Source organism: Camellia sinensis, chromosome 8 (assembly GCF_055761805.1).
Source record: "Camellia sinensis isolate YWXY chromosome 8, ASM5576180v1, whole genome shotgun sequence".
NCBI classification, from domain to species: domain Eukaryota; kingdom Viridiplantae; phylum Streptophyta; class Magnoliopsida; order Ericales; family Theaceae; genus Camellia; species Camellia sinensis.
The window spans coordinates 53,637,263-53,662,777 of NC_138968.1; the positions used below are offsets into that span (position 1 = coordinate 53,637,263).

Consider the following 25,515-nt stretch of genomic DNA (forward strand, 5'->3'; position numbering starts at 1 on the left):
TTAGATAGGCATTAAGTTATATTTTGTTTGTATTCACCCCTTGTAAGTCTATATGTTGGCCTTTATGCCAACATAATAATGTATGTAAATTCTCTCCATCTTTGAGCTTCCCTCTTTGTCCCTAATTTCTCTACCTTAATTCCATAACTCTACATAATTCCATAATAAAAATAGTAAAAAGCTCCTTTCCTTTTTAGTTTTGTAATTGGTATCAGAGTTTGGTGAAGAGCTTTTTGAAAGCAAGATCAAGCTATGTAAGTATTTCTATCTATGTATAAATTTTTGATATATATACAAGTTTGTATGGTGTGTTTTATGTTATAAAAAAAAAATTAAATTTAAAATTTCGTCTTAGTTTTTTGTGTATCTTTTGTATTTTATATCTTCATAATTATTTGTTTCATTTATAGTTGTTGTAAAACCTATATGCTTAATGTATGTCAAGGCCCATATACTCGTTAAGATCTTTTGACTATTGGCCATAATTAAGTCTTTAAGATCGTAAAGAGAGGTTTTAGGCACCAGATAATACACTAGGAGGGTCTTAAGTACCAACAACAATCTAAAATGGCAATTAATTCTGATGATATAATATGCTTTGGAAATACAAAAAATAATGTTAATAATAAATATGATCATAGTTTGCATATTACTAAAGAATCTGCAAATATAAATAGTGTGTGTTTTAGTTTAAATAATATTACTGATATTATGTGTTCTTGGTTTCTAAATTAGATAAAAATCAAAAAATAAATCAAAATTATCTAGAGACTAAAGTTGAGTCTATAGAATCTAAAATAAACAATTTGGGTTCTATAATAAATATTGATTTAAATAAAGAAATAAAAAACCAAATAAACAATTTGGTGACAAAATTAGAAACTATATCATTCATAAACAATGATGGAATGAATAGCCCAGGAGATAGTTACATCCCTAGGCTATTTTATGGTACAGAAGATATTATGGTACTTCAAACCAATACCTATAATAAAACTGAATAAGAAAATATTGTTGAAATATTAGATTATTGGAGAAAATTATATAAAGACCCAGACTTAGGTATTGATGAAAGAAATAGGCTACTAGATCAGATAAGAGAAACTTATCTAGAAAATGAACCCCTTTTACAACACTTTAATTATGATATTAATATGTCAACTAATGATAATGACAGCCAATCATCCTCATCTAAAGAAACAATAGATCAAGACATTTCATCGGAAATAAATAAAGGGAAAAGAAAGGCAGAAGAGCCAATTGATCCTGAATTATTTGGCATATGGGGAGATGGAGAAAATTTTGACTTTATTCAGACAAATAAAGTTAAAAATAATACTAACATTAGAAGTACCTCAAATCCTACGCCCGAGCCAGTAATATCTAGAAAAGATAATAATCATAAGTATCCAATAGCTCAAAATGGTACTTATTTAGATTTGTCTCATGTTCCATTTAAGGATCAACCACAAGCAATTGATGATTTGGCACAATCCTTGTTCATCATTATTACCAATTATAAAAATAATTCGTCAAAGGAAAAATTCCTTGATTATATTGCAGCAACTCTCCAGGGAGATGTGTTGCAATGGTTAAGACAGTGGGAAAAATCTGAAATTGAAAAAAGTCAAAAAACGGCTTTGTTAACAAATTTTCTCACACTTGACACAATTTTAGCTGAATTTGTAAAAATCATAAAAGAAAATTTATGTGGTTTTGCAGGAGATACTAATTTGCAAGCAGATGCAAATTATATTTTGACTAAATTAGAATTATGTAATATTTGTCTTTTTGAAGATTATGTTCAAACTTTTAAAAAATATTATTATCTTATTGATCCACCAGCAAATCAACCCTGGTTAGATCAATTTTTTCATAAACTCCCTAATCCATGGGATGAGGTATGTATTAAAACATATCCTGATTTTCTCAAAAAAATGGGGAAGGAAGAATATGATAATCTTGGTTTTCGCATTAATTATGTTCTAAGGCTGATAGCAGATCGGTGTCTAGAGGCAAAGGCGAAAAAACAAATAAAAAATCAAATTTCTAACTCACCGTATGGTAAAAAATGTTGTGATAAAATTTTAAAAGAAAATTAAAAAATTGGTTGTAATACATTTCCTAAAAGAAAATGATTTTCCAAAAAGCGTAGAAAATATAAATGGAAACCTTGGAAAAAGAACAAAACTTTTTCAAAAAAGAAAAAGTATATTCGAAAAAAGAAACCAACAAGTGTTTCAAAAAAGAAAACTTGTAAATGTTACATTTGTAACGAAGAAGGTCACTATGCACCCGAATGCCCAAAAAGGGAAAAAAGTGCAAAGAAAATGATCAAAGTCCTTGAAGAACAAGATTTTGAAATAATATATGGAGAAGAAATTTCTGATGAAGAAGAAGTCGTATATGAAATTTCTAGTGATGAAGAAAGTTCAGATGAAGAACTAATCTTCATGATGACTAATAATAGTCAAGAAATATCTCAAGAAGTAGATAATATATCTCAAGAAGAATTACAAGCAATTCGACTTGGAGATGTAATCGGAGAATAAAAAACTTTTACCTACGAAGAATTAGCAAAATTTGAAAAAATGCAAGAAGTTGCTGTTCCAGAAATTTACAAACTTTCAAAATTTAACTTCTTTTCAGCAAGAGTGTTTGAACAATACAGTGGTAACACTCAAGCAAAATGGTCAGCAGAAGAAAATATTGCTATTCCTTTTTTTGATAAGAAGAAGGTTGCAAGATGGAAAAAGAAATATCCTGAAATTCAATATATTCATATTGGATTAATTCAAGTAACCATAACAACCTTATTTCGCCAAGGGATAGATACTCCTATTTTGGCAGTAATTTTTGACAAAAGATTTTCTGACCCAATAAAAGCAATCATTGGAGGAATTCAGTCTAATTTGGCTAATGGAGTAGTTTGGTTTAATGTTAGACCAAATTTCTTTACTTCCATAAATGATCCTAATCTTGAAGATACAGTCAAAATAAGAATTAAAACGCAAGGATTAGGAATGAAATCAAATTCTCATGATTTGGCTATTCGTTGGAAAACAATTCACGAATTAACCAAATTTCCTGAAACAAAAACAAGATCAAACGATAATAAAATCGTTGAGATCTTTGAACCAAGACCATTTGACACGGTAATACAACCTCGTCTAATGAATTGGAGTGATTTAGAAGCCCCTCGACAATGGTTAATCCAAGACCTAGTGGGACAAGGAGAATCTTCTAAAACAAAAAAACCTGCACAATTACAAATGCAGACATCAGGAAAAAATTTATACATTGAAAATACAGTTCCAAAAATTAAAAGATCAACTTCTGTATTTGAAAAAGATTTTCCTAACAAATCATTTTCAAAGTTAAGCATTGGAGAATCAAGTAATAATTCTAATCAAGAATCTATTACTTCAAACAATGTTCAGATTCCTATTTTTCCGGGAACAAGAAAACTTGAACATATTAAGTCCGCATATATGTATCATTTTCAAACAAAAAATGATGATATTATTTTTTCTCCTAGCCAAGGAAAAAGAAGATATACATATATATTGAGAACATTTAATTTTGCAGGTTACAAACAATATAGCCTCAGTGTTCTCATAGACACAGGAGCTACAATTAGCTCATGTAAATGGAATGCCATACCAAAGGAAAAATGGACATTAATGAAACATCTAATTTTGGTTACTGGAATAGATGGCAACCATACTTCCATACAATTCAAGGCTAAAAATATAGCTATTTGGTTAAATGATAGCAAATTCATTATACCAAAAATTTTATGTTTTCTGTATATGCATGGAGATTTCCTTTTTGGCAATAATTTTATATATAAATACCTTTCAATGCAAATACAAGAAAAAGCCATTTCATTAAGCATAAACAATGTCTTAATTCATATTCCTTTTTTAGAACAACATAAATACATTTGTGATAAAGAGTTTGCGCCCGTGCCACGTGGTGATTTAACTCCCATCATCAAAACTATTGATGAATCAAAAATTTTAGAAGAAAATTTTAGTGAACATCCATTAAAACTATGGCAACGTGATCCACGTTATTGTAGTTTAAAATTGAAAGACTCTAATGTTATCATTAGAGTGAGACCAATGATTTATACTAGACAAGATATAGATGAATTTGATATTCAACTCCAGGAACTTTTAGACAAGAAGTTAATTGAAGAAGCTAAAAGCCCTCACTCTAGCCCAGCTTTTATGGTAAGAAACCATGCTAAAATTAAAAGAGGAAAAGTCCGAATGGAAGTCAACTATAAACGGCTAAATGAAAATTTAGAATTTGATGGATATTTTATTCCACGAAAAGATGTTTTGAAATCCACTTTTACAATCAAATTTGCTAAAGATTTTTGATCCTTTGGTTAAGTTAATCAAAATATCTTTTCATGGAATAAAATATCCATCAAATTATAAATTTTCATTTAGTTGTTTATAGTTGACTTCCATTCGGGCTTTTCCTCTTTTAATTTCAGCATGGTTTCTTACCATAAAAGCTGGGCTAGAGTGAGGGCTTTTAGTTTCTTCAATTAACTTCTTGTCTAAAAGTTCCTAGAGTTGAATATCAAATTCATCTATATCTTGTCTAGTATAGATCATTGGTCTCACTCTAATGATAACATTACGGTCTTTCAATTTTAAACTACAATAACGTGGACTATGTTGCCATAGTTTTAATGGATGTTCACTAAAATTTTCTTCTAAAATTTTTGATTCATCAATAGTTTTGATGATGGGAGTTAAATCACCACGCGGCACGGGCGCAAACTCTTTATTACAAATGTATTTATGTTATTCTAACAAGGGAATATGAATTAAAACATTGTTTATGCTTAATGAAATGGCTTTTTCCTGTATTTGTATTGGAAGGTATTTATATATAAAATTATTGCCAAGAAGGAAATCTCCATGCATATACGGAAAATATAAAATTTTTGGTATAATGAATTTGCTATCATTTAACCAAATAGCTATATTTTTAGCCTTGAATTGTATGGAAGTATGGTTGTCATCTATTCCAGTAATCAAAATTGGATGTTTCATTAATATCCATTTTTCCTTTGGTATGGCATTCCATTTACATGAGCTAACTGTAGCTCCTGTGTCTATGAGAACACTGAGGCTATAGGGTTTGTAACCTGCAAAATTAAATGTTCCCAATACATATGTATATCTTCTTTTTCCTTGGCTAGGAGAAAAAATAATATCATTATTTTTTGTTTGAAAATGATACATGTATGCAGACTTAATATGTTCAAGTTTTCTTGTTCCTGGAAAAATAGGAATCTGAACATTATTTGAAGTAATAGATTCTTGATTAGAATTATTACTTAATTCTCCAATGCTTAACTTTGAAAATGATTTGTTAGGAAAATCTTTTTCAAATACAGAAGTTGATTTTTTAATTTTTGGAACTGTATTTTCAATGTATAAATTTTTTCCTGATGCCTGAATTTGAAATTGTGCAGGTTTTTTGGTTTTAGAAGACTCTCCTTGTCCCACTAGGTCTTGGATTAACCATTGTCGAGGGACTTCTAAATCACTCCAATTCATTAGACGAGGTTGTATTACCGTGTCAAATGGTCTTGGTTCAAAGATCTCAACGATTTTATTATCGTTTGATCTTGTTTTTGTTTCAGGAAATTTGGTTAATTCATGAATTGTTTTCCAACGAATAGCCAAATCATGAGAATTTGATTTCATTCCTAATCCTTGTATTTTAATTCTTATTTTGACTGTATCTTCAAGATTAGGATTATTTATGGAAATAAAGAAATTTGGTCTAACATTAAATCAAACTACTCCATTAGCCAAATTAGACTGAATTCCTCCAATGATTGCTTTCATTGGGTCGGAAAATCTTTTGTCAAAAATTACTGCCAAAATAGGAGTATCTATCCCTTGGCGAAATAAGGCTGTTATGGTTACTTGAATTAATCCAATATGAATATATTGAATTTCAGGATATTTCTTTTTCCATCTTGCAACCTTCTTCTTATCAAAAAAAGGAATATCAATATTTCCTTCTTCTGACCATTTTGCTTGAGTGTTACCACTGTATTGTTCAAACACTCTTGCTGAAAAGAAGTTAAATTTTGAAAGTTTGTAAATTTCTGGAACAGCAACTTCTTGCATTTTTTCAAATTTTGCTAATTCTTCGTCGGTAAAAGTTTTTTCTTCTCCGATTACATCTCCAAGTCGAATTGCTTGTAATTCTTCTTGAGATATATTATCTACTTATTGAGATATTTCTTGACTATTATTAGTCATCATGAAGATTAGTTCTTCATCTGAACTTTCTTCATCACTAGAAATTTCATATAAGATTTCTTCTTCATCAGAAATTTCTTTTCCATATATTATTTCAAAATCTTGCTCTTCAAGGACTTTGATCATTTTCTTTGCACTTGTTTCCCTTTTTGGGCATTCGGGTGCATAGTGACCTTCTTCGTTACAAATGTAACATTTACAAGTTTTCTTTTTTGAAACACTTGTTGGTTTCTTTTTTCAAATATACTTTTTCTTTTTTGAAAAAATTTTGTTCTTTTTCCAAGGTTTCCATTTATATTTTCTACGTTTTTTTGGAAAATCATTTTCTTTTAGGAAATGTATTACAACCAATTTTTCAATTTTCTTTTAAAATTTTATCACAACATTTTTTACCATACGGTGAGTTAGAAATTTAATTTTTTATTTGTTTTTTTGCCTTTGCTTCTAGACACTGATCTGCTATCAACCTTACAACATAATTAATGCGAAAACCAAGATTATCATATTCTTCCTTCCCCATTTTTTTGAGAAAATCAGGATATATTTTAATACATAACTCATCCCATGGATTAGGGAGTTTATGAAAAAATTGATCTAACTAGGATAGATTTGCTGGTGGATCAATAAGATAATAATATTTTTTAAAAGTTTGAACATAATCTTCAAAAAGACAAATATTACATAATTTTAATTTAGTCAAAATATAATTTGCATCTGCTTGCAAATTAGTATCTCCTGCAAAATCACACAAATTTTCTTTTATGATTTTTGCAAATTCAGCTAAAATTGTGTCAAGTGTGAGAAAATTTGTTAACAAAACCGTTTTTTGACTTTTTCCAATTTCAGATTTTTCTCACTGTCTTAACCATTGCAACACATCTCCCTGGAGAGTTGCTGCAATATAATCAAGGAATTTTTCCTTTGACGAATTATTTTTATAATTGGTAATAATGATGGACAAGGATTGTGCCCAATCATCAATTGCTTGTGGTTGATCCTTAAATGGAACATGAGACAAGTCTAAATAAGTACTATTTTGAGCTATTGGATACTTATGATTATTATCTTTTCTAGATATTACTGGCTCAGGTGTAGGATTTGAGGTACTTCTAATGTTAGTATCATTTTTAACTTCATTTGTCTGAATAAAGTCAAAATTTTCTCCATCTCCCCATGTGCCAAATAATTCGGGATCAATTGGCTCTTCTGCCTTTCTTTTCTCTTTATTTATTTCCGATGAAATGTCTTGATCTATTGTTTCTTCAAATGAGGATGATTGGCTGTCATCATCATTAGTTGACATATTAATATCATAATTAAAGTGTTGTAAAAGGGGTTCATTTTCTAGATAAGTTTCTCTTATCTGATCTAGTAGCCTATTTCTTTCAACAATACCTAAGTCTGGGTCTTTTTATAATTTTCTCCAATAATCTAATATTTCAACAATATTTTCATATTCAGTTTTATTATAGGTATTAGTTTGAAATACCATAATATCTTCTGTACCATAAAATAGCCTAGGGATGTAACTATCTCCTGGACTATTCATTCCATCATTTTTTATGAAGGATATAGTTTCTAATTTTGTCACCAAATTGTTTATTTGGTTTTTTATTTCTTTATTTAAATCAATATTTATTATAGAACCCAAATTGTTTATTTTAGATTCTATAGACTCAACTTTAGTCTCTAGATAATTTTGATTTATTTTTTGATTTTTATCTAATTTAGAAACCAAGAACACATAATATCAGTAATATTATTTAAATTAAAACACACACTATTTATATTTGCAGATTCTTTAGTAATATGCAAACTATGATCATATTTATTATTAACATTATTTTTTATATTTTCAAAGCATATTATATCATCAGAATTAATTGTCATTTTAGATTGTTATTGGTACTTAAGACCCTCCTAGTATATTATCTGGTGCCTAAAACCTCTCTTTATGATCTTAAAGACTTAATTATGGCCAATAGTCAAAAGATCTTAACGAGTATATGGCTTTGACATACACTAAGCATATAGGTTTTACAACAACTATAAATGAAACAAATAATTATGAAGATATAAAATACAAAAGATACATAAAAAACTTAGACGGAATTTTTAATTAAAATTTTTTTTATAACATAAAACACACCATACAAACTTATATATATATCAAAAATTTATACATAGATAGAAATACTTACATAGCTTGATCTTGCTTTCAAAAAGTTCTTCACCAGGCTCTGATACCAATTACAAAACTAAAAAGGAAAGGAGCTTTTTATTATTTTTGTTATGGAATTATAGTGGAGTTATGGAATTAAGGTAGAGAAATTAGGGATAAAGAGGGAAGCTCAAAGATGGAGAGAATTTACATACATTATTATGTTGGCATAAAGGCCAATATATAGACTTACAAGGGGTGAATATAAGCAAAATATAACTTAATGCCTATCTAACTCCATATCTAACATATCTAACTTTGCAAGACTTTACGTCTAAAAATTACAAAATTTCTAACTCTTTAGGCAAGCTTAGTTATAGGCTTTTTAAAAAGTCTACCTAAAAGTAAACACAAAAAGATAAAAATAAATACAAAAGAAGAACTACAATTATTTACTCTTTACTACAGTTTTTACAATTATATACAATATCAATAAACAGCATCACTAACTTATCTATCACCATAAGTTATTTGTGTTTCGCCTCCTTTGTAGGTCAGGAATTAATTCCTGTTCCTGTTTCCCTGCTCTCCACTTGATTTTGTTGGAGTAATGCTATATAAACTAACAGATCTCGCTTAACTTTTTCTATTCCTATTTCAAGTACCGAAGTTTTATTCTTGCATGTCACGTTTATGAGTAAAAGAAAGTTAGTCTGAGTAGAAAGAGTTGGTAAGATTTGTTAGATTGTATATCATTTTCCATTTTCTTCATTGTTGGAGAAAAAGAGGAAGTCAACTCTACCTTGACTGAGGAGATGGAACGTGGCGTTTCCGTGTCGCATATCGACACTAGTTGCATACTTCCCGATAAATGTCCAACACTTGTTGAAACATGTCACGTTTTTTAATATTTATTTAGATAAAGTATGATTCGAATACTTAGAAAACACATACCCATTACTTAGATATATATGAAACTCACTACCCCTGTTTCAAAATAGTAGTCTTTTTTGAAAAATTCAACTTTTTTTTTGGTAATACAATTAGCACTTTTAAAAAATTAATTTTTTAAAATTACTCTTTGATAGTACGTTTTTTGAAAAGTATCAATTATCATAATTGTACTTTTTATGTTGTTAATGAATTTAAAAAAATGACAAAATAAGAAATTTATATTATTTTAGTCATTAATTTTTGAAAATTAACTAATATTTTAAGACAATGAAAAATAGAATAAATGACTAATATTTTGGAACGGAGAGTATAAATTTGGACAAAATAATTTAAGATAAATAATAAAAGAAAAACAAAAGAATTAGCATTATATTACAATTTTTATATTATTTTTTTAATAATATATTTATATCTATGACACAAAAAATATATATATTTTTTTGTTAATCCCTTATATATTGTATCTTGTATATTTTTAAAAAAATCGTGCCAAACTTGTCGTATCTGTGCCATGCCAAGTGTGTGTCCCTGCTTCTTAGGGTAGCCTGACACGACACAGAGTGAGATAATCTTAAGCATGTGATTGTAAATTTGTAATCATACACTAATATTTATGAATTACTTGACCAACACTGTTCTCTGTGAATTTATGCAAGGAAAAATGAACTTTAAAAAAAAAAAATGCCAGTTTCCACCAACATATGTTGCGTATAGCAAGGAACAAATATTACAAGTATTTATTTTATGCCTCAAAATGAACAAAAAATATAGAAGAAAGAATTATTCTCACTAAATCTTGATATATAATCAGAATACCTTATGAGCCAATAGCAAGAGTTCTCTTGAGAGGAACTAATTAGCATAGACCCTTCGCCATCTACAATAAGATTTCAAGTTGGTATATACTGTGTTGCTAGAAACTTGTAATGGCTTCACTTGTAAAAGGGAATGGGTAAGGTAAGCACACCAGCACTCCCAATATCAGAACTACAATCCCAAGAGAAACATACTTGTTGTCAGGGTTGGTGATTTCTTCGGAAAGTGGGGCAATTGGTCCTCTCTGCAAGAAGAATATCAGAGCTACCCAATAAAATGCCACATCATTAAACAAAGAGGATATTCCAAGCAGCGCAATGGAGGCAGCTGTCAAGCGAGCGGAAGCCTGCCAAAAATAAACTCGATCAAGTTCACTTCTTTTGCTATTCATTTCTTTCCCTTGTTTGTGATTGGGCCATTCATAATGAGATTCTTCGTAGATTACAAGTTTTAACATTGAAGCTTCCATTCGATGTAAATTGAAACTTAAATGGCATACCTTTCTTCCCCATATGGCAAAAGAAATTCTTCCCCCATCAAGCTCCCCTGCAGGGATGCTGTTGATGGCATTAATGAGAAGTCCTGCCCACGACCATATTACAAGAGGGTTGACAGATATTGGAGTGCCTTCCTTGAGAACATCACCAAGAAGAAGCTTTGCTGCAAAACACACAAGACAAAAAGGACGTTCCAATATCCATAAGGCTTCAAAAGCTCGCAAAACTGCGAACACATACCAATGACATGCCACAAATCTTTACATGCAAAACATGTGTGAAACAAATTGCTTACCTATACCACCAGCAAGAAATGACTCGTGAAACAGAGAGGCATCAATGACAAGACCTATACCATCACTGGGAGGCAAGATGAACCCCAGAAGCAAAAGGACAAGACCCAAGGAGAAGCCAGCTAATGGTCCTGCTGCTGCAACCTTCAGAAGATCCTCACGCTTGGGTACAATATTTACAATCCTAGTAATAGCACCAAAAGAGCCTATCTGCCACCAAAATAGGTCATTAGACTTGCTATATTCATCTTGATGGAAGGAAGAATAAAGAAAGAATGTCAAAAAATAATAAAGTATGCATTTAACAGTTTTTCAAGGACTGCAAAGAGAGTCAGATGAGATGATTCATGCCCTTGAGAGGCATTAGAATTTCAGCATTACTACAATTGAAAAAAAAAAAATGAAAAAAAAGAAAAGAAAAATAAGATGATTACCAAAATAACACATTTATCTGTTGAATATAATTTTTTTTGCAACTTCGTTATAACACCAAATTTCCAGGAAGAACATGGGATGCCACAATCAGTTTTTCTGAGTATTTCACAGAGATTAATTCTACATAACATGACTCATGTCTCAAAAGGTAAATTAGAAAATCAATTTAGCGGCCATCACTGATCATTCTTCAACATTTGTACCGTCACTACACACAAAAGGAACCAGAGAATCCCATTATTAACCCAACTACACCCTCTGTTCACCCCAGAAAAATAATAGAGAAAAAAAGAAAAAGATTTCCAACGGGGGAGTCATATATCTCACCTGCCAACTTGGTACGAAGTATGGCACCCCAAGCTTAACTCCAGCATCTTTTGCAACTAAAATGTGGCTGATTTCATGCACACCCAAAATAAGTGCAGTCACAATGGCTCCAGGCAAGCCATCCTTCAATAAGTCAAGATTATCAAAAGTTGATCTGGGACATGACAGTACAAATGTTATCATTAATTACAACCATATCAGAAATATTTTCATATGAGAAAAATCAAGAAATTGGAAATCATAATGATTAGTTATAGAAAAATAGAAACATTTAAACATCATCAGCACCTATTCTTTCTCTTCTAATGATGAAAAACAAACTTTACTAAAGGAACACTCACTCACATGTTGTGGAGTTTCCTCTATAGTCTTTTAACACAAGTTTACAGGCAAATAACAGTTTTTTTTTTTTTTTTTTTTGGGGGGGTGGGGGGGTGGGGGGGGGGGGTGAATTAAAAATATCAATATCTGAAAAATATATTGATGTATATTATTGATTGATGTATTGATTTATTACAAGATTGATTATATTCTGTATATTACAATTCCTATATATAGAGGAGAAGATGGTAGTGGAGTGTGTGATAGTGGAGGTGGATGGTAGTGAAGTGTGTGATAGTGGAGGTGGATGGTAGTGGAGTGTGTGATAGTGGAGGTGGTAGGTGTGGAGAAAGATAGTGGAGGTAGTAGGTGAGTGGTAAATTCTAACAGCCCCCCGCAAACTCAAGGAGGATAGAAACTAACCAACTTGAGTTTGAAGAGAGGAACAAAACAAGAAAATACATAAAAATAAAAAAAGATAGGAGACACTGTATGGTCGTGTCAGACCGTTGGTGAAGACACTGTATGGGGTGTCATAACGTTGTAGAGGACACTGTATGGTGGTGTCAAAACGTTGTAGAGGATAGTTTATGGGGTCATGTCGGACCGTTGTAGAAGACAGTTTATGGGGTCATGTCGGACCGTTGTAGAAAAACAGTTTATGGGGTCATGTCGGACCGTTTGTAGAAGACAGTTTATGGGGGCATGTCGGACCGTTGTAGAAGACAATGTTGTGACAGTTTACAGAGTCTTGTCGGACCCATAAAGGAGCTAACCGGAATCAATGTCGGGACAGTTTACAGAGTCTTGTCGGACCCATAAAGGAGCTAACCGGAATCAATGTCGGGACAGTTTACAGAGTCTTGTCGGACCCCTGTAAAAGTTGCACCCTCAAAAGGTGTGCCCAATTTTGTCAAAAGGCGTGCCATCAAAAGGCGTGCCCAATTCATCAAAAGGTGTGCCGGACATGATGGCGAGGCACGTGGGCGCCTTGGCTTGCGTGCCCGTTTGTCGGCTGGTGGTAAGAGGCGCGCGATGCGCGTGGCTGCCTCGACTATTTAACCAAGGTTGAGGCGGAGGCTGTGCAAACCAGTCTGAAACCGCCGAAAATCCTTTGAAAAAACTCTTCCGTTTCTGAGAAAGAGATTCTGGAACACTCTGTTGCCATTCTGTCACCAACCCTTCCGAACATTACCAGTCTGAAATTGCTATTTCGCTGAAACACTTAGCAACCCAAAAAACATGGCCTCTTCGTCCCGTCCAGCTACCCAGAACCTGCTCACGCTCTTTCCAGAACTGAACGAGCCCACAAGAGAAATAACTGGTGCGGTGGCCAGTGAACCTCAACCAAACACCCCGGAGTTTGCTCCGTTGAACTTTCCGATGCGGTCGGTGGAGCAAAGAATGGCAGTGCAGTCAGATGTGGAGGCCAATCAGTATACTTTGAAGGCCTGTGTGGAAAGTATGACGGCGGTCACAAATTTGTCGCACCGGCTGCAGAGTAGGACAAATGAGGTGCAGCATTTAAACTCCCAGCTGGCTCTGCTCCAACGCATGTATAAGGATGCGCGAGCAGAGATAAGCGTGCTAAGGGCAGAAAACAAGGAGCTGAAGCGGAAGGCCACCGTGATGTTCCGTTTTGGAGGTCCTCCATATGCTGTAGTGGAGGAGCAGGGGGGAGTGAACGTGCTCGGTGGACTAGGAAGCACGGAGGCAGCACCGTCAAGGACCGCCCAGGACGGAGGCAAAAAGAAGAGACCTGCAGCAGAGTAGAGAAGAAAAACCCACTGTCGGTGTGGGTGTGTTTTTTTTTTTTGTTTTGTTTTGTTTTTTTTTTTTTTTTTTTTTGTTGTAAAATGGTGATCGGGGTTGATCCCCAATATGAATAAAATATGGTGTGTTGTGCAAATATGGAACTTGGTTTTTTTTTTTTTTTTTTTTTTTTTTTTTTTTTGTGATGTAAAATGGTGAACGGGGTGAGCCCCGACAAGAATAAGAGAAGGTTGGGGTGGTGGTGGGAAAGGTGTTAAAGAAATAAATAAAGGAGAAGAAAAAGAAAAAAAAATAAATAAATAAAATAAAAGAAAATAAATAAAAGCTTATAGTGGATGTCATGATAAGAAAGCAAAATGAGTGGAATTTGGTGGAAAGAAGAGAGAAAGCAGGATTATAATGTGCTTTGGCTAGTGGTAGGGTCCATCAGCATTATTCACTTCAGAATGGTGATATGTTAGGAGAATGGTCAATGTAGTCAGTAGGTAGCATTTCTACCCAGAAGATGTTGCACGCGAAGCCCGTCAATCTTAGCAGCAAGTAAGAAATCATTTTCTGTAAGTCCACCAACAGCATGTGTCCATAAATCAATTTTGACATTGTTCCATCCAACAAGATGAAGATCTGGATGATGGCCTAAGACGAAGCCGACGGAACCCCGGCGAAGAGCGCCCCCGTGGCGCCTCCGGACTCTTCATCGACAAACAGATCATCAGTCTTCCTAAACACGGCATGAATCAAGACAACAACAACTCCAATCAACAACGAGATCACTATATTGAGAGTCGCATCAGTCAACAAGAGGAAAACGATCGTGAGCACCGATAACACCACCATCACGATGCGGTCGTCGATCGTACGGTTGAAAATCACCCACGGCTCGTCTCTGAGGAAGTAGAGGAAGAGCCAAACGGCCATCATGATGATGAAGACAATCAGCGAGATCGGGTGCCATAGGAGGCTGAGGAAGAGGATGAGAAGCACGATGATCGCGTAGTTCATGTGGAAGTAACCGAGATTCGTTCTGATCCGTCTGAATGCGTCTCCGAAGCCTCCAGGGAGTCCGATTGAATGGAGATTCACCATCTCCTTCCATGGCCGACGAGCTCCGAGGCCTGATTTCAATCTCTCCTTTGCTCGAGAGATATACTCTAGGTTTGCACTTCCCGGCGATGATGATGTCGGAATTGTACCGTAATTCGTCATTTTCCGGCGCTTCTCCGGTCAACTGAGGTTACTGATTTGCAGGGGTAAACAGAGAGATGTGTGGATAGGGATGGTTTGGGCATGTGTAGAGGTCCGGCGGGCGGTCAAGGCGAGACTACCGCCCGCCGGTGAAGTAGAATTACTAACTTCTTAACCTTGCTCTGATACCATGAAAAATATATTGATGTATATTATTGATTGATGTATTGATTTATTACAAGATTGATTATATTCTGTATATTACAATTCCTATATATAGAGGAGAAGATGGTAGTGGAGTGTGTGATAGTGGAGGTGGATGGTAGTGGAGTGTGTGATAGTGGAGGTGGATGGTAGTGGAGTGTGTGATAGTGGAGGTGGTAGGTGTGGAGAAAGATAGTGGAGGTAGTAGGTGAGTGGTAAATTCTAACAATATCAATATCAATATCAATCACGTACGGTAAGTTTGACTGCAATGCAGGCACATTCCGCAAAAGTAAAGTGAACACTGTTACTAGTCCAAAAGCTCCTGCTGCAAACCACTCTGGTACCGCTGCAGAAGTTAAACCAAATGTGTCATAGTTCACTGATGTCAAAGAAGCACGGACAAAGAAGCAGACATGTGGGGGACACTCCCATAATATATAGTTTTATGCATTTATTAGATGTTATGTATACAAACATACCATTCAAAGATAATGAAAAAAAAAAAAAATACAAACATAATAAGAATTTTTGTAAATGTACATTATTTTCTTTTATCTTTGTACCCTAGATTATTTTATTCAAACTTAGTTTTGTGTGTCCAAGTCATGGACACCTGTGTCGCCCAAGTGTCTACAGAATGTCTGGATCTAAAAATTAAAAAAATAATAGGAAATGTTTGGATGAGTGTCCAACACGTGTTGGGAAGTGTTTGATCAGTGTCGGTGTCTGATACAAACACAACACGGACATGCCACCTTCTTAGAAGTGTTTGTGCTTCATTGACTAATACTTGTAGTGGCATAGCTAAGAATTTATTTCTAAGGGCTCATTGAACAAGTTATCGTCTTCCAATATCAATATATGACAAATTTTGCTACATATATACATTAATAAATACCAACAGTTGGTTTTAAATTGAATATTAGTTTCCCTAAGTTAATTTAGAAGACAAAAAATTTGCTTTTATGTGTTTTCTTTTATTCCATTGGGGTCAATTTATTAAACTCATAAATTTGCTTTTATGTTTGTTGATATCACTGGGTTCACTTCGTAAAATCTCAAAAAAATTAGATGGAATCTAAATATACTAAAAAAAATTTGAACCTTCAGTGGTGTCACTTCACACCACTAGTAATGCTATAGCTACGCCCACGGCTGCACATAATCTCTTTTATGTACCTTCTTGTAAGTAGGCCTGTCAATGGATCGGGCAAAACCCAAATCTGATCCGATTAATCCGATCCGTTTGTATACATCCAAATTTGAATATCCGATTAATCCAAATCTGCATAACCCGAATTAAAATGGAGTGGATTCGGATAAATCCGATCCAATTACATTGTTTTACCTGGAATATGTTGATATGAACACCATCTGCAATTTTCTAGCACTCTCTTCGATCCTTCCACGTCAAGCTCTCCATTGAGGTTATCCCAGTAAGCCCAATTGTCTTCCTGATTCCGTTCCCCAAACAAGAAGCAATTTCTTTCACTAAATAGGTTAATCGCTGCTCTTTCTTCTTAATTGAATATCCCATCGAGTAAAGGAATGACCTACTTTAGGAATAAATCCAGCCATAGAGCACTCTGCGCTTTCGTCCCGAAACTCCCCTATCTCTTAACACCTTCTGACAGGCATAAATACAGGAATGACTCTTCTCCCCAAGAGAATCTGTATCCTTATCCTTTTTCCTATTTTGAAAGGCCCTCTTCCATAAGCCCCATAAAGCATGACAATAACGACACCCTACACAACGGCTGGAAAGGAGAAAGAAAGGACCTTTATCAATGATCTGTGCCTAGAATGCGTTGCTAGATCTCTGCTCTAGAAAGCTATACAAGCAACAACGAACGTGGTTTGACCCGGGGCTTCCCTTTCATTACTTCTTTCAATTCAATTTCATAATATTCATATACAAAATATGCACACTCAGATCTAGATTTCAAACTAGTTTTTTGCTCTAATTTACATAAATACTATGAAACATTGAAATTTAGGTACGGGGTTTAGATCTGGATTTTAGTTCAGGATATTCTAATATGATGAAGATGAAGGCAACATTTACCCTTTGATGATGTTTTCATTTCAATCAATGGAGTCCTACCAGCAATGAACTAAGGTGAGGTTTGAATCAAAGGAGTCTTACCAGAGTCTTCGTGGGTGTATTTGGATGGTTGGAAGATTAATATAAATAAATAAATGGATCGAATCGGATTTGTTGTTGGATATCCATATAAAATTGAATTCGGATTCAGACTACTCACTGTCGGATTTTGCAATTCGGATTCGGGTTAACATGTAATCAGGTTGGATTTTTCCAAACCCGGCCCAGACTTGATCCGTTTACAATCCTACTTGTAACAAAATTAACAGAAATAAAAAAAATAAAATAAAATAGGGGAGAAAGACCCACTTTGAGGGTGAAGACCTCTAATTGGTTCACATAGAGGACAACCTGACCTCTTGTTCTTCACAAATGAAGAGTTTTGATTACATTTTTCCTTCCCTCTTTCATTAATAGATCTGATTTATATACAAGGAAATTCAAAACCATGATCCGATAACTACCCACTAGCCTACTACCCCATGACCCCTACCACTAACTAATATCTAATAAACAATAGAATAAAATATTTAATAGAATGACATACATAACATTCCTGCCCTCTAAAACCGCCCTCAAGGTTGAAATACACAAGCATTACAAATCCACCAGGATCCCATATTTTGTATAACGAAAGGATAAAGTGAAAACATTTAACTTCTTGCTTGGTTTTTGAACGTAGCATTAAAACTTGTACAGACTCTTTTTGGCCACTTTGAACCAGCAATAATGATTGTTAATTTTCCATCAAGAAATCATCTTTATTAAGATTTTCCTTCGTGCTGTTTTCAACCATCTTTTGAACTTTTTCATCTTCAAAACTAAGTGTCTTTATTGGCATTTTGACCTCATCTAGAGATTTCTTGAACTGCTGCTTGATCTCAATCATATTAGAGACAAATATTTTGATTGTTACTATATCTTCATGCATTGAATCTATGATATCCGATGGTGTAGCCATTGCCAAGGGTCAACTTGGCTCTAATACCACTTGTTACGTACCTTTTTGTTAACAAAATCAACAGAAATAAAAATAAAAGAAATAAGGGAGAAAGACCCACTTCGAGGGGGGGGGGGGGGGGGGAGAACTCTAACTGCTTCACATATAGGAGAACGTCGCCTCTTGTTCTTCACAAATGAAGAGTCTTGATAATATTTTTCCTTCCCTCTTTCATTAATAGATATGATTTATATACAAGTAAATTAAAACCCATGATCGAAACCCATGATCCTATATGATAGGATAACTACCCACTAGCCTACTACCCACTAGCCTACTACCCCATGACCACTACCACTAACTAAATATTTAATAAACAACAAAATAAAATGAATAAAATTTTTAATAAAATGACATACGTAACATAATCTGATGATAATGATTTCCATTTCAGAAAAGACACAGAGAGAGAGAGAGAGTATAGCAATTACAGGACAGTAGCTAATACCTACCAGTTGTTTCTGGTTGCAAGGTCTTTTTTGGAACCACAACAGCTACAGGTTTATCATCCTCTGGATTGATTAAAAGGAAAAGCTTATATTGATCCCCAAACTTGTCCTGTGGAGAAAATATGCATCCATCTGAAGTGAGTAAATCATTGGTGATGGACCTTTCAAACACTGTGACACAGGAAGAATAGGTACACCTACTTCCATCCTCTTCATTATCTTTTCATAACTTCTAGCAGCCTGCCCTCGCAGGTTTCCCTTAAATAATAATCCACCCTACCAAAGTAGACCAAAGAAGCTTATGAGAATGAGGTCATTAGATGGGAAGAGGTCAACCATATGAAGCATATCAAATCAAGAATCATTTCATGAATCAAAATTTTAATTTTGCGAATCATGAATTAAATCAAACTAAGAATCATTAAGATTCAATACAAACTATAAAAATTATGTTAAACAATTGTATATATAAAAATAAATTAATTTTGACACATGTTATAAAATAATCCTTATATATAGACATGTTTACACCGGCTAATTGGGAAGCCATTGTCTTCATAGGAAGATATATGGATTCAAATCCCACCAAGCATAAAATTATTTAAAAAGCCCAATATAATATCTTGTGACATTCAAAAAATGGACCTAGGAACTCTACATATAGCGTACAAAAAGTACAAAGAATTAAGCAGAATCATTTTTTTAAAAAGGTGTTTATACTTATTGTTGAATTTAAATTTTTTTTTTTTTTAAATATGGTGGTGGAACCATTGGGTTTGACCTTAAACATAGATAATTCACGGGAACAAATTACTTTAACCATAAACAGCCTCAAAAAATATATTATGACACTTTTTTAGGAAAAAAATTGAGAAAAAAAGTTCATGTTGGGTTTGAGTGGATCCAATTGGTTCCTATTAAAAACACTCTAATCACTAAAATAACAAATCATGCATTAAGTATGAGTTATTTTACAAGGTAAAAAAAGTTAGAATCTATTGGACAAGATAGCTTCAAGAATTGCATAAATCATAAAAAGTGAATCGAATTGTGAATCGCTTGTGAATTGTGCAACGCAATTTACAATAGATTCTATCCCAAAATAGATTCACCCATATATTTGCATCAATCTATGCCTAAATCAAAAATCATAAGATTTTGATAATCAAGAGAGAGAGACAGAGAGAGAGAGAGAAAGAGCATCAAAATTATAAATAAAAACAAAGACTGGTTATTTTCTTCTCTTTCTCAATATTATCCCAATAAAATCAATAACCTAAGTAGACTTTTTCTAATAAAATTATAGGTGGTTGCAGAAAGGTTGCCTTTCAAATTCATAAGTAATTGGCTGTTGTTGATAAATTTTGATGGATTCCAAATTCAATCATATCTCAAATATTTCAACATTCTTCTTAATCCATTGGTAATTCCTTTGGGTTTCATTGTAAATTTCCCCATATTACCAAGCAATCCATTTAATCAACTCACCTCATACGGCTCCTGACTTGTCACAAAAAAGGTGTCAAAGCCGAATACTTGGTCCCTAAGAATTTCAATTGTTTCCTTTGGTATCCTGATTAATTCATCAAGTTGCTGTGGCTGTTCATCAGATTTGGAGAGAAGAAAGAATATAGTAAAACCAACCAAAGAAAAAGGAACAGGAAAACAAGAAAGAAAAAGAAGGATAAACTAATAGTTAGTATAATAATCATGTTTCTATACTGAAAACATTACAGCTGTGACCATAATCACCTTCACACCTGGAAGAGGGGATCCACTTGCAACTTCTACATTATCTCCATCCTGTTTCAAAACAATTGTGATGAAAAGTAAAGTTGTGCCCAAAAGAATGAAAGCATATTGTTTAAATAAAAACCACTTTATTCTCATTCCAAGACAGAATAGAAAGCCAAAAAAAAAAAAAGGTAGTTAATATTTTGGGTAGACATTAAAAACTCCTTGACATTACTATCGTCTGGTAACTTGATTTGCAACAAAAAGTTCAAGATTCATGGTAAAAGCAAGATGGCAAACTACCACATTGTGGGTATCAGGATTCAGGATCACCCTCACTACGTGGCAGGCCCCACTAGCACCATTTCATCCCCCACGCAGGAAATACAGCCTCCACGTGGCAAGCCCCAAGAGGTGCCATATCCTAATAGATTATTGGGGTCATGTGCCTAGCCTAAGTTGGGGCAAATAAACCACCCAAGTATGTCAGCTTGGCCCACTAATACACACGGCAGCGTTAGTCTACTACCAATATACCAAATGAATGAGCCAAAGGAAGGAAAATCCTGAGGCAAGGCCCAGAACACCGATCAGCTACCCTTGCTCGGTAGTGACATGGCCCTTATTGGCTTGGGCAAATGGAGCTTTTCCCAGGACATGCTCGTCCCCATAGAGCATTCCAAGGCGTGGTTGAAAGTACACTTAGTAAGCTGAGGCACCTCTGGTCGGCCACCCTTACTCAATAGCAGTATAGCCTAAGACCTTCCTAATCCTTCCTGGCTCAGACAGAAGCATTCCGCGTCAGATCATGGCTCCCTATGACTTCTACCCTATGGCAGAGACTTTTACATAACTAATGACGTAGGACAATGCAGATGTTTAGGGTTTCAAAAGGTGCACCAAAAGGATAGGGTTTTACCAATCAAAGATATGAATTTTGGGGCTGTTACGGGACGGTTATGAGGCTGTGAACAATGATTTGGGAACAATAACTATGCTAAATTTATGCAGGAATTAAAGAAGAAAGAAGAAGAAAAAGTCTAAGCATCACACCTAGATTCCATAGGCATCACACCTAGGATTAGGGTCGCATAACACATATCTAAAGAGGCTTCAAAGTTCTGAAAATTCTATAAAATATCGACTCTATTAAATTATAATCAGTACATTACGTTATATAGACTTTAAAGACTTTATTTACTAATTAGGATTGTGACTTCCAAAACCCATCTAAGACCAAATAAGACACATAAACAAAACCAATTAAATAACTTGACCGATAAGACAACCCATGGGTGACTTTTACAGCCCATATCAACAAATGTAAAGATTACCAAACTACTCCTGACCTAAATGCTCTAGAAAACATAAAATAACTATAAAATAAGACTATAATAACACTAGAAACGTAATTATGTATGGTTCTAGCATCTTATACTTTGCATCACCTAGCCACCCACCACTAGAGATCATTGGAGGATTGTGGCTTGGAGGCTAGGGTAAGGGGATTTGCCAAGATTGTCTAGCTTGCTCCAACAAAGGGAGCAGCCCACCTTGACCAGTCTAAGAGAGAAATGGGCATTGACCTAAACATCTGAAACCTCGGATGGAGTATCATATTTACAAACAAACGTCATGACATGGTACATCCCCCGAGATATCATATGTAGTCCCATGATATAGACCCAAGGTTTGAATCCTAAGATGTAGGCATATTACCTGCATTCTGTCAAACCAAGGAGAGTCGGCAAAGGCTTGGAAAGTGTCCATTGTCTCATGGGGCAAGCTTACTTGGTGGAAAATAGAAGTAAATGGTTGAAATACTTATTGCGAATGTAACCTAAGCAACATTGTAGTTTCCTAACGCGGTCTACCACCTTAGATAAGGGGGGCAGCCATGCAATGTTGATCATGGATGTCCATTGTCACCTTTTCTCTCGCTATGACTGCTTTAGTTCCCTCCTCCTTCAAAAGGTTACGACCGCTGTCTTCCCAGAAGGTTACAATTGACTACCTCACTAGCCATTGCCCACACTTATTATAGGAGCTCTCACATGAACTTTCATGTCTACCAACATTGTCAACAATTAATAATCACATCACATATCTGAGTGTCAGTCTTAATTAAGAAAAACCTTTACACTTCACTTATCCATTTTCAAAGAGAGCAATTTAACAAAGTAAATCCTATCAGTACGAATCTAACAAAATCAACTTATTTGCTTAAATTAAACATATATTCTGTTTAAGCAATATGAAGAATACAAATTTAAACTACTGCATTTCAAAACAAGTTACCATGAAAGGAGTTGTTATAATCAATATAAGAAGACCCAAATGTTATGAAATACCTCTGTGCCACCTTGCACCTTGATTTCTCCACCATTATCATTTATTGGGTTATTTGAATCAATCATCCCTGTCCCAACGGACTGGTCCTTATTCCATGAAAGAACCATGCCCACGCAAGCAGATATTCAAATAATCGAAACTTCACATTTTCAATAGGAACTTAACGTGAGATATTAAAATTTTATATAAATAATTAGGCATTATAAGAATTACTTGATCAACAACAGGCGTAATTGAATCAGTCGAAGCCGACATTTCACCATCTTCATGTACTCCCTTTTCCTATAAAAAATTGACATTACATTCCAAACTTGTTATAGTTAAATTAAACTTATAGATAAACATATATACGCACACAAACATATATGACTGATACAGTATAAAAGTAAAAGTAGAAATGGAGGAAGTACTTTGTCATTTTCGCTTTCTGGTTCGGTCTCAGTCTCAGTTACTCTGCAAACAACATCTCGCTTCCCATGAAACGCTAACCTAACACCATAAATTGATAAAATTAGAAAGAAAATATGAAAAATTGTGAGTTCTCACAGAGACAAGAAGCAAACATCGGTACCTGGAGACTTGGTTTGGGCGAGAATTGATCCATTTTTGGGGAGTAGAGAGCGAAGAAACAATGGATGGAAAGAAGCGGTGGTCACAGTAGCAAGACTGTGATGATAAAGGAACGAAGTTCCCGCCAAAACTCGCTGGTAAATTCATGGTGTTATATGGTCTCGGAGAGGAGCTTAGTTTGGAGAAGACGACATTGGAAATAGGAAAGCTAGGGTTTCAGGGGACGAAGATTGAGGGTGGGTTGGTAATTTTTGAAGACAAATGTGGGGGGTTTTGTGTGTTGGAGAGGATTAGAGTTTCAGAGGTTTAAAATCTTATCTGGTGGTGCAGACGACGAGGAGGATGATGATTCATTAAAAATAGAGAATTATTCCTTTTCAGAAGGGAATACCCGCCTAATGTTTCTCTCTCTTCTAATCGAATGGCTAACCTTCTACGGCAAATCAAAGTTGGACACGTGTAATGTCAAAAAAAAAAAACAGTTGGCTGGTGGAGGTTTGGGCTTAGAAGGCATAATCGTTTGGGCTGGAAAACATGTGGGCTCGGCTCATAGGCTTCGTTTGGAGAGTTGGGTTAGCTTTTTAATTTTTTAATTATTTTAATTTACGTTATAAAGTGCTCGTTTGGCAAGTTGAGGTTTGAGATTTTTTTATTAAAATAATTATAAAAAAATAAAATAGATTTTTTAATTCAATAAGACAAAACATCACATTTAATTCATAATCATTACATTCATTCTCTCATAAAAAGTCAAAAAGTCCTTCCCAAACGAGACTTTTTAGTCCTACGCTAAAATAGTCAAAAAAGTAAAAAACCAACCCACTTCTTAAATGAACCCATAGTTTGTTTGGGTTAACTTTTTTAATTCATGTAAGAGAGAAAATAAAATGATTATGATTTGAATGTGATATTTTGTCTTATTAACTTTTTAATCTGTTTTATCTTTTGTGGCTAAAAAAACTATCAGCCTCAAAAAAGCCGGATGCCAATGGAACTCTATTTATGGGCCATAGAGGTGAACATCTGCCTGGTCTAATAAGTTTTTTATTTTTATTTTTATTTTTTTCAACTTAAAAACTTGTTTGAATTTTGAATTTGTAGAGAAATATATATATATATATATATACTTTCTTTTGACAAATCCAAAAAAAAAAAAGTGTCATGTTGTGTTTAGTTGCCTCATAAAAAATTGATGTAAGTAGTTTATCTCCATTTTCTTTTATTTTCTTTTGACAAATCCAATACTAAGTTTAGCAACAACAAAACAAAAGGGTTTCATTAGTATTTGATTAGATTTTTTCTTTTTTGGATGATGAAATATATGAAGTTTAATATATGTTTGGCATTGAGGAACTCGCACCTTAGATTAGGAAAATGCCTAAAAAATTGTTCTACTTGGTTCCATTTCAGATACCGAATTTTATTACTACACGTCACATTAGTGAACAATATATATATATACATATATTTTTACAAAATTTATTAGTTTGTGGACTATTGTTCAATAAAAATTAACCCCTACTGAACAAAACCATCACAATTGAATAGGAGCCGAGATGCATGCTATCATTGATCCAACAGTAATGCTATGTGCACTGAAAGAATTGTATAAGTTTCCAAATAATTATCAAAGGAACATTTTCCAAAAGAAAAAATAATAATAATTTGTTTTCCAAAATGCCTCCATGATTTATTTAGCTTTTATTTTGCTAGTATTATTTCAAAACGGCGCTGCTTGAGGGCCCGAATTTCGGGGCTCGAATGCCTCGAAATTTCCACTTTAGGTAAAAAAAAAAAAAAAAAAAGGAAAAAAGAAAGAAAAAAAGAAAACAGTTTCTAAAAATGGAAATTAGGGGCATTAGGGGCAAATTTTTTAGGGCCACCAATCATTTTCCATTTCAAAAATATGGTGTGAACTTAGGCCATGTTTGATTCACAATACTAATAGTGAAGTATTAATAATCCCATCAAATTAGTGTGGTATTAACTATCCCACCCCTATCCCATTACTAATAATCCTACAAATTTGTTG

At 34.0% G+C, this 25,515-nt stretch overlaps 1 protein-coding gene, 1 long non-coding RNA gene and 1 pseudogene across 4 annotated transcripts; 1 reads left to right on the forward strand and 2 right to left on the reverse strand.

The window, feature by feature from the left end:
* Nucleotides 1-10,066: 10,066 nt before the first annotated feature.
* Nucleotides 10,067-23,871, reverse strand: EGY2 (ethylene-dependent gravitropism-deficient and yellow-green-like 2). Of its 3 annotated transcripts, none has more exons than XM_082882639.1 (13): nucleotides 23,485-23,871; nucleotides 23,324-23,402; nucleotides 23,127-23,195; nucleotides 22,913-22,999; nucleotides 20,580-20,630; nucleotides 20,316-20,426; nucleotides 19,029-19,103; nucleotides 18,831-18,936; nucleotides 15,527-15,620; nucleotides 11,789-11,942; nucleotides 11,029-11,236; nucleotides 10,736-10,896; nucleotides 10,067-10,582 (listed from the first exon to the last, which is right to left on the reverse strand). In XM_082882639.1, exons 1-13 carry the CDS (start codon nucleotides 23,628-23,630, stop codon nucleotides 10,334-10,336), a joined length of 1,590 nt encoding a protein of 529 aa, XP_082738765.1. In that variant the 5' UTR covers nucleotides 23,631-23,871; the 3' UTR covers nucleotides 10,067-10,333. The 3 variants fall into 3 exon arrangements, with proteins under 3 accessions (XP_082738765.1, XP_082738766.1, XP_082738767.1); XM_082882640.1 differs by having other exon boundaries at nucleotides 22,913-22,993; nucleotides 23,485-23,844; XM_082882641.1 differs by lacking the exon at nucleotides 22,913-22,999 and having other exon boundaries at nucleotides 23,485-23,869.
* Nucleotides 12,276-12,590, forward strand: LOC145796936 (uncharacterized). Its single transcript, XR_014337680.1, has 2 exons — nucleotides 12,276-12,381; nucleotides 12,413-12,590. It is a non-coding gene; the product is annotated as an uncharacterized LOC145796936 (long non-coding RNA).
* LOC145796935 (PRA1 family protein F3 pseudogene) lies at nucleotides 14,373-15,208 on the reverse strand (annotated as a pseudogene).
* Nucleotides 23,872-25,515: the final 1,644 nt, after the last annotated feature.